This window comes from Charadrius vociferus, unplaced genomic scaffold, assembly GCF_000708025.1.
Source record: "Charadrius vociferus isolate BGI_N301 unplaced genomic scaffold, ASM70802v2 scaffold276, whole genome shotgun sequence".
Taxonomy (NCBI): domain Eukaryota; kingdom Metazoa; phylum Chordata; class Aves; order Charadriiformes; family Charadriidae; genus Charadrius; species Charadrius vociferus.
Genome location: NW_009649075.1, coordinates 1,053,106 through 1,061,235, shown reverse-complemented (window position 1 = coordinate 1,061,235; position 8,130 = coordinate 1,053,106). Strand labels below are relative to the sequence as shown.

At 54.0% G+C, this 8,130-nt stretch overlaps 1 protein-coding gene across 3 annotated transcripts; it reads right to left on the bottom strand.

Moving 5' to 3' along the window:
* Window positions 1-201: 201 nt before the first annotated feature.
* PTP4A3 (protein tyrosine phosphatase type IVA, member 3) lies at window positions 202-7,863 on the bottom strand. 3 transcript variants are annotated; one of them, XM_009888166.1, is made up of 5 exons: window positions 7,759-7,863; window positions 5,864-5,956; window positions 1,556-1,686; window positions 902-976; window positions 202-378 (listed from the first exon to the last, which is right to left on the bottom strand). In XM_009888166.1, exons 1-5 carry the CDS (start codon window positions 7,861-7,863, stop codon window positions 261-263), a joined length of 522 nt encoding a protein of 173 aa, XP_009886468.1. In that variant the 3' UTR covers window positions 202-260. The 3 variants fall into 3 exon arrangements, with proteins under 3 accessions (XP_009886468.1, XP_009886470.1, XP_009886469.1); XM_009888168.1 differs by lacking the exon at window positions 5,864-5,956 and having other exon boundaries at window positions 245-378; window positions 7,759-7,854; XM_009888167.1 differs by lacking the exon at window positions 902-976 and having other exon boundaries at window positions 261-378.
* Window positions 7,864-8,130: the final 267 nt, after the last annotated feature.

Genomic DNA, 8,130 nt, shown 5'->3' with positions numbered 1-8,130 from the left:
AACGCCAAGGGCCAAAGGGCAGTGCTGCCATCCCTCCTCGGGGCCGTAGCTGGAGAGAGCAGCCTTTTTTAGGGGTCCGGCAAGATGACGGTGCTGTGGGTGCTGGACCATGTTGGCGGTGCTCTGTGTCCCCCCCACCCCAGCTCTGGCAGTGGGGCGGCGTGTGGGGTGCACAGGGCTGGGCAGGGGGGTGAGGGGGTGGGATGCGTGCGAGTGCCCGGGTGTCTGTGTGCACAGATTTTGGCAAGAGGTCATTGAGGTTACATGATGCAGCATTTGTTCTTGTGGTTATGAGGGTCCTTAAATCGGAGTCTTTGCTTTGGTCGGTATTTTTCCAAGTACGTCAGCTGCTTGCTATTGATGGCTCCTCTGCGCTTCCTGCGGGGACAGAGAAGGGTTGGCACAGTCAGTGGTGTAGTAGAAGACCCCCCACCCCAAACCCACTCCTCTCGGGGTGCTGAACCCCCCTGCCTGGAGCAGGAAGGGATTTAGGAGGCTGCAGGCTTGTGCGTCCTCCGGGGATGGAGATGGACACTGACCCCAGCAGCTTTTCTCACGCAACCTCCTTGTGAGTCTTTGGACATGGAGAGCCAGGGAAGAAACACGTGGGGCAGCTGCCCAAAGTGGGGCGCCTGCCAAAAGCCCCACCTTTTCTTCCCCAACTCCCCAAAAGGAGACAAAAGCAACCCCGGTGCCCTGAAAAAAACCCTGGGACATGCCAGATGTCTCCATCCCCTTGGAGAATCATAGAATGGTTTAGGTTGGAAAGGACCTTAAAGACCATCTAGTTCCAACCCCCCTGCCATGGGCAGGGACACCTCCCACCAGACCAGGTTGCTCAAAGACCCATGGTTTTGAAGGGCTGTTTTCTCCCCTGATGCCGAAACGCCGCTCGACTTACTGTCGGATGAACTGGATGGCGTCTTCGTACTTCATCCCGCTCTCGATCAAGGCCAGTGCGACGAGGACGGGAGCGCTGAAAGGCAATGGCAGTGGTGGTCACTCCTCAGCCACGCAGCCCAGAGGCTGAACATCCCATCCTGGGGCCGCAGGGACACACACCACGGGGCTGTTTTGGTGTCACTGCAGGCAGTCGCCAGTTCTGGCTTTTAGCGTGTAATTTCTTGCCATTTTGCTGCAAGCGCTGACCTAGGGAGCGGCTGATTTTGGGGGTAAAACCCCCAGGATGGGGCTGGCAGCCCTTTTGCTGCTCTTCTAATGAGCACGAGGACTTTGGAGGCAAATCTATTGGAAAACTGGACGTAAATACACATGCAAAACCTGACCTGCGGCAGGGGGAGCAGTAAAATGCAGCCGCTGTCAAAAAGCATCGGCTCCCAGTTGCAGCAGGACAGCACCCATCACCCCAAGTTCCCCCCGCAGTGTCCAGGATTTGCCCATGGGAAATGCAAAGAGGAGCTCAGGCAGCAGCTCCCCCCACATCAACACCTATTCCCGCTAAGGTCTCCGCTGCACGCCAAAACCCAACTAAAAGGGGGAGCGGGGAAGGAGGAGCGCAGGTGTGGAGCAGCCGGTGTGCCGGGCTCTGACTCACCGCCCCAGGCCGGCCACGCAGTGCACGGCCACGCAGCAGCCGGGGTCTTCGCAGAACTTGGTCTTCAACAGGTTGAGCCAATCTTCCACTATCTTGCTGGGAGGAGGCGCTCCATCATCAAATGGCCAATCCTGCAAGGTGGGTGGGCAAGGGCAGGGGAAGAGAGAAACACTGTCAGACCCTGGGGAAAAACTCGGGAGATTGCTTTTTACTCGTGGCGATGGTGTTTGGGACCTCGGCAGCGGGAAGGTGGATGTGTGTGCCAGGAACTGGGCTCGCAGAGCATCTCCGCGGGGATGAAGCAGGTTTTGTGGCACTGTCCGGCATGCAAGAATCCCCCAGCCACTTCGGCTCAGGGTTTGCAGCCATTCGAGTCTAGGTCTGGGGTCCTCCCATTTCCTATGGACAGGTTCAGCCTTCAGGAGCACTTACAGGGACCTGCAACATGGTCCCCATGTTCTCCTGCCTGCAACAGGATGGCCGTCGCCTGCCTCCTCCCCATTCGGATGACCATACCGAGCTTTGGGGAGTGGCAGCTCTCATCCTTTCCTCCAGAAGCTCCTGTCTAAACCCAGCGCTTGGGAGCACAAAGCCACTTTGTAGGAGGTTTAACCAAAGGTGGCTTGGAGATGGCTGAAACCTGAGGGCCCGACGCGGTACCAAAATTCAGCTTGCTGCAACACATGGAATCCCAAAAGGATGCTCTGGGAATCCCCTAAGCTGAAGGGAAGGACCACTTAAACTGAATCCTGAGGCTCTTATGGGACAAAAAAACCCAAACCCCATCTTCTTCTGAGCTTCACCCTCAAGCTGCAGGGACTCAATATCGAAGCTTGGTGACAAAGTAGATAAAACAAGTGCTGCATTAAGCACCTCCTGGTCCCAAGCTCTGCTGTTGAGGAAAACGTGTTTCCCCCTACCCTTGCTTGTGACTGCTGCAACATTTTGGGGAAGGGCTGGTCTCTCCCCATGGGCACTGGCAGCCAGTTGAGGCTGCCTGTCTCTCCCAAAATGGATTTGGCAGGAGGAGCGTGGCCACTGGCTACGCAGCAGTGGGAGAGCAGGACGGGCAGAGCAGCATCACTTGGAGGGGATGCAGACGGTGTAGACCATGTAGATGTAGCACGGAGGGCCATGGTTTAGTGGTAACTTGGCAGTGTTAGCTTAACAGTTGGACTTGATGATCTTAAAGGTCTCTTCCAAACAAAACAATTCTATGATTCTATGGTGAGCCCTGGCGGGTGGGCTGTAATCCTCGTCTTAGAGCAGTGAGTCACTAAGCTGCTGTGCTGCAGTCATCCTTGGTGTAAGATGGCAAAAGAAGCTGCTAAGCCTCACTTCACTTCAGGGTTTGAACAGGTAATGTGACTTCAGTTGGGCTTTGCTAGGAAAGGAGCATGCTGGGCTTCAGGGTATCCTAACGCTTGAGCCAGCCCACCCTGCACAACTTGTTGCCTGTCCTGCAAGACCATCTATCTCCTCCCCATGGTGCCCGGAAAGCACCACCTCAGCCATGACTGCAGGTCACTGGGCTCGCACCGGGGATGACACAGCATACCACAAAATCATTGAATGGTTTGAGGTGGAAGGAACCTTCAATATCATCTAGTCCAAATGCCCTGCCATGGGCAGGGACATCTTGCACTACACCAGTCCCACCCAACCTGACCTGGAACACCTCCAATGATGGGGCATCCACAACTTCTCTGGGCAACCCGTGCCAGTGGCTTGCCATCCTTATAAATTTCTTCCTTATGTCCAATCTAAATCTACCGTCTTTCAGTTTGAAACCGTTGCCCCTTGTCCTGTCGCTACAGGGCCTCGTAAAAGTCTTTATCTTTCTCAGAAGCTCCCTGTCTATATTGAAAGGCCGCTATAAGGTCTCCCCGGAGCCTTCTCTTCTCCAGGGTGAACAACCCCAACTCTTTCAGCCTGTCCTCACAGCAGAGGTGTTCCACCCCTTTGATCATCTTTGTGGCCTCCTCTGAACCCGCTCCAAAAGGTCCATGTCCTTTTTGTGTTGAGGGCTCCAGAGCTGGACGCAGTACTCCAGGTGGGGTCTCACCAGAGCGGAGCAGAAGGACAGAATCCCCTCCCTCGCCCTGCTGGCCATGCTGCTGGGGATGCAGCCCAGGATATAACTGGCTTTCTGGGCTGCGAGCCCTTTCTGGGGCTCATGTCCCATTTTTCACCCACGAGTACCCCCATGCCCTTCTTGGCAGGGGTGCTCTCAATCCCTTCATCCCCCAGCCCACGTTGATACTGGGGGTTGCCCTGACCCAAATGCAGGACCCTGCACTTGGCCTTGTTGAACCTCATGAGGTTTGCATGGGCCCACCTCTCCAGCCTGTCCAGGTCCCTCTGGACGGCATCCCGTCCCTCTAGGGTATCAACTGCACAACTCAGCTTGGTGTCGCGTCTGTAAACCTGCTGAGGGCGCACTCAATCCCACCATCTACATCACTGACAAAGATGTTAAACGCTATTGGTGCATCCAATACCATATATCCATCCTGCACCACAAACCTTCCTACAGCGCTGGCTCTCCAGCAGGATTTCTGCCCCACCTCTGACCTGCTGGAAGAGCTGCCAAGCAGATATCCACGGCACGGGACACCCGCATCCGGCACAACTCGTTCACTGCCATCAGCTTTAGAGATTGCTCAGGATCCCCCGTGGCACACACGGGAGATGAAAGCAGAGGAGGTGCCCAAAACACCCAGGGAGCACCTCCAGGATGGGACCACCGTATGTGTGGGCACAGTGGCTGGGGATACTGGCACCCCGGCACACTGCGCCAGTTGGGCCTCAGCCAGCTTGTGCCTATTCCCCAAAGAAAGGGATAGGATATATAGATGTAGTCTATATATACATATATATTTGATATGGGTATATACAGAGGTATCTCTGGGTATATATAGAGATATCTCTGTATCTGCACAGCTACATCTATCCATAGATACATAGGATATAGACATCTCTCTAGATAAAATATATCTTATATAGTTTCTGTATAGTTACAGAAACTTTTATATTGAAGCTACATAGTTTCTGTACAGTATCCTATAATTTCTATAACTAGGACATTGATATCTCTCTGTATCAAATGTATCCTACATACAGATATCTCTCTATATGACATACAGAGAGGTATGGATACCCTAGATACAGAAACTCAGACTGGAGGACTCCAGCCAGAAACAGGGTGAAAGGCAGACTTTGGTGTGTAAGCGAGTAGATATGATACCCTACATACAGATTCCGTATGTAGGATACAGCTACCTTCCTCTATAAGATCATAGAATCATAGAATGCTTTAGGTTGGAAAGGACCTTAAGGATCATTGAGTTCCAACCCCCCTGCCATGGGCAGGGACGCCTCCAACTAGACCAAGTTGCCCAAGGCCACGTCCAGCCTGGCCTTGAACACCTCCAGGGATGGGGCCTCAAGATATATCCTATAGAGACATAGCATCTATACTGAGAGAGATCTCCATCTGGAGGATCTGTATGTAGAGAGAGACATAGGATCAATATCTATATCTATATCTGTATCTATATCTACATCTACATCTAAATCTATATCTACTTATATCGCAGAGGATCTAGGATACAGATATCTCTCTCTATGGGATATACGTTACACAGAGAGAGCTACACAGAGAGGATCTACACACAGAGGACCACCCCAGGAGACACCAGGCACTTTCCAAACCCTTTCCTAAACAAGGAGCTGAACTTCCCTCACGTTCCAGCTGGAGCCGAGCTCCCTGCCAGGGCAATCACGCCTGACATCAGCTCCAATTACTTATCAGCCAAGACGCAGCCCAGGCAGCCGCCTGCTCTGCCTCCTTGACTTCTCCTGCTTGCTGCCTGCTCCCTTTCATCCCCCAGAGCTGCTGGAAGAGCAAAAATCTCACCGTCTCTTCCCCCGCCTCCCCGGATAAGATAACTCCGGGGGTAACGGGAACCACGCGCATCTTCCACGTGGGATCAGGCGCTCTCATCCCCTGGATGCTTTAAAGCCCGAGTGCAGCTGCCGGCTCATCCGTATGAGTCACAGTTTCGGGTGTGTGGGCAGTGCTTTCTTTTTTTAAAGCACCAGCCCCATCTCAGCCCTGGAGTGGGGAGCTCGCCTGCCTGGCCCCGAGGATGAAGTTGGGCTTCAAGCTCCGCTCTCGGGCACGTTGCGGTGACGCTTTGGTCCACGCGAAATGCAGGGTGTTTAGCGGATGCGAGGGATGGGGGTATTTAAGCACAAGGGAGGGGTGGGCAGCCTCCCCCGGCACCCATCCTGCCGCCCACCTACCATGACGGTGATGCCGTCCTTCTCCAGGGGTGTCTTGTCATAGGTCACTTCGCACACTCGCACCACCGTGGTGGCACCGTACTTCTTCAGGTCCTGGGGAAGGAAGGAGAAGGAGGGGTCTGAAAAAACCCTGCCAGTCGCACCCCGGTTAATCCCAACACATCCGAGCCCTGCTACAACCACACAGACCCTAAAACAGTGCCATGCCTCATCTCTGGACCCTTGAGACAACCTCTCCACGGTCCATCCAGCCCGGGAACCACTGGGAAACATGAAATCCCCGGGCATCAATTACCATCCCTGGAGGTATTTAAAAGACGTGCAGACGTGGTGCTTAAGGACATGGTTTAGTGGTGGTTTTGGCAGTGTTGGGTTGATGGATGGACTCGATGATCTTAAAGGTCCCTTCCAAGCCAGACAATTCTATGATCAAAGCCACGTGGCCACGGTGGGATTTTTACACAGCACCTTCATCCCTCCTTGGAGTCACGAGCACCAACGGGGCCGTTTATTTTTAAGCCCCAACGTCCACACCAGCAGGGACTTTACACCCCATGCAAAGAAACATCCCTGACACAGGCGCAAATCCCCCAAAGGATAAATTATTTGTGCCTGGTGAGGTCGCAACTCCCGCCGCAGGAACGCATGGAGGCTGCTGGGGGGTGGTAGCACACCCCACTGACCGCGCTCAGCATCTCGCAGATTGCGCAGGGGCTCCTTCTTGACCTCGTTGCCGTATCCTGTCATCGTTTCCAACACACTGCAGGCTTGGGCGCCTCACTTGGGCTGTTTCCAGCGGGGCTTATCGCCCGCCGCAAGGATTGTCCCCGGATTACGCACTGGTGTACTGGCCCCCACGTGAGATCGTCCCCTTGAATGATCCATCTCCTTCCTTCCCTTGCCAGACCACAGCAAACCCCCGCACACGTGGCAGCTCAGCCAAAAATCTAAGCAGCTGGTTAAGAAAGGGGAATTTCCTCCCTTCCCACTGGAGCTGTCCCCATCGCCTTGTGCGCAGCATGCAGGGTACGGGGTGGCTGTCCCCAAACCCCAACCACCTTCCTGCAGCTCGCCGAGCCGGTGGCACTCACACTTGTTTTTTTCGGGTGTACATTGGGAGGGTTTCTTTGAGCTCAGAGGATGCCTCCAGTGCCTGCACATCAGACCTCAAGGTGGTTTAGGTCGAAGGCAAAAACCCTTTGCCAGGCTCACGTGCAGCCCCAGGTCTCCCCGTGAAAGTGGTAACACCCCAAAATGACTCCTCATAAGCAGAAGCCGCTTGTGCCAGCTCGAATGAACCTGCAGGACATTGGCGTTTCCCCCAGGCATTGACAAAAAGAGCAAGTCAAAGCCTTTCACCCCAGACCGTGGACAGACATCCAATAATTCCCACCCAATTCCTAGCTGCTGCCAGTGCTGGAGGCAGCGCTCCCAGGATGGTCACAGTCACTGGCTCATGCAACACCAAGCCCTCCAGCTCCTTGTGCACCACCCAACACCTTCCAGGCAATGGAAAGATGCTGGGATATTTGGGATGAAAAGTCCTTATTGAGGTGCTGATATATTGTGTGCATCCATGACAATCACTGCAAAGCTCCTTGACGTGATGCGCTGGTGGAGCTGGCGAGGGATGCAACAGGAATGGGGAAATTGCTCCATTTCCCATGCCCAAACACCACGCTGGGGGTCCTCCAAAACATCCTACCCCAAAATGCCAATGGTGATTGGACCCACTACCCAGTGACACCACTGGGGACCATGGTACCAAAGAGGATGTGCCACTGCCGCTACATCATCTTACACAGGACTGATCCCTTTTGCACCTCAACATCAGCTTTTAGCCCCAAAACACACAACTGGGTGCCGGTCTCCCCCTTCCAGCCTCCCCTCCTTACCTCCAAGAAGGTGTTGAGCGTGGCATTGGTGGGGTTGTGGGTGATCAGGAACCTCATGTTTTTGTAGCAGACCTCCACCGGCGCGGGGCGGTTCATCCGAGCCATGGTGGGACGGGAGGTGGTGCTGACAGCGGCGGAGGGGATAAAACCCAAGAAAAGCGTGGCGTGGAGGGGAAAACAAAGAAAAAAACCCAAACCAACAACCCCTCTGCGCTTAAAAAATAAAAATAAAACAGGATCGAGAACTCAATATACAGACGTTGTGCAAATAATCCCAGCTCCTGGGAGTGCGCCGGCTTCCTTGACACACTGCAAGCCCTCCCAGGGGAAAAAGCCAGATGGGAAAAAATAATATTAATGATAATAATAATA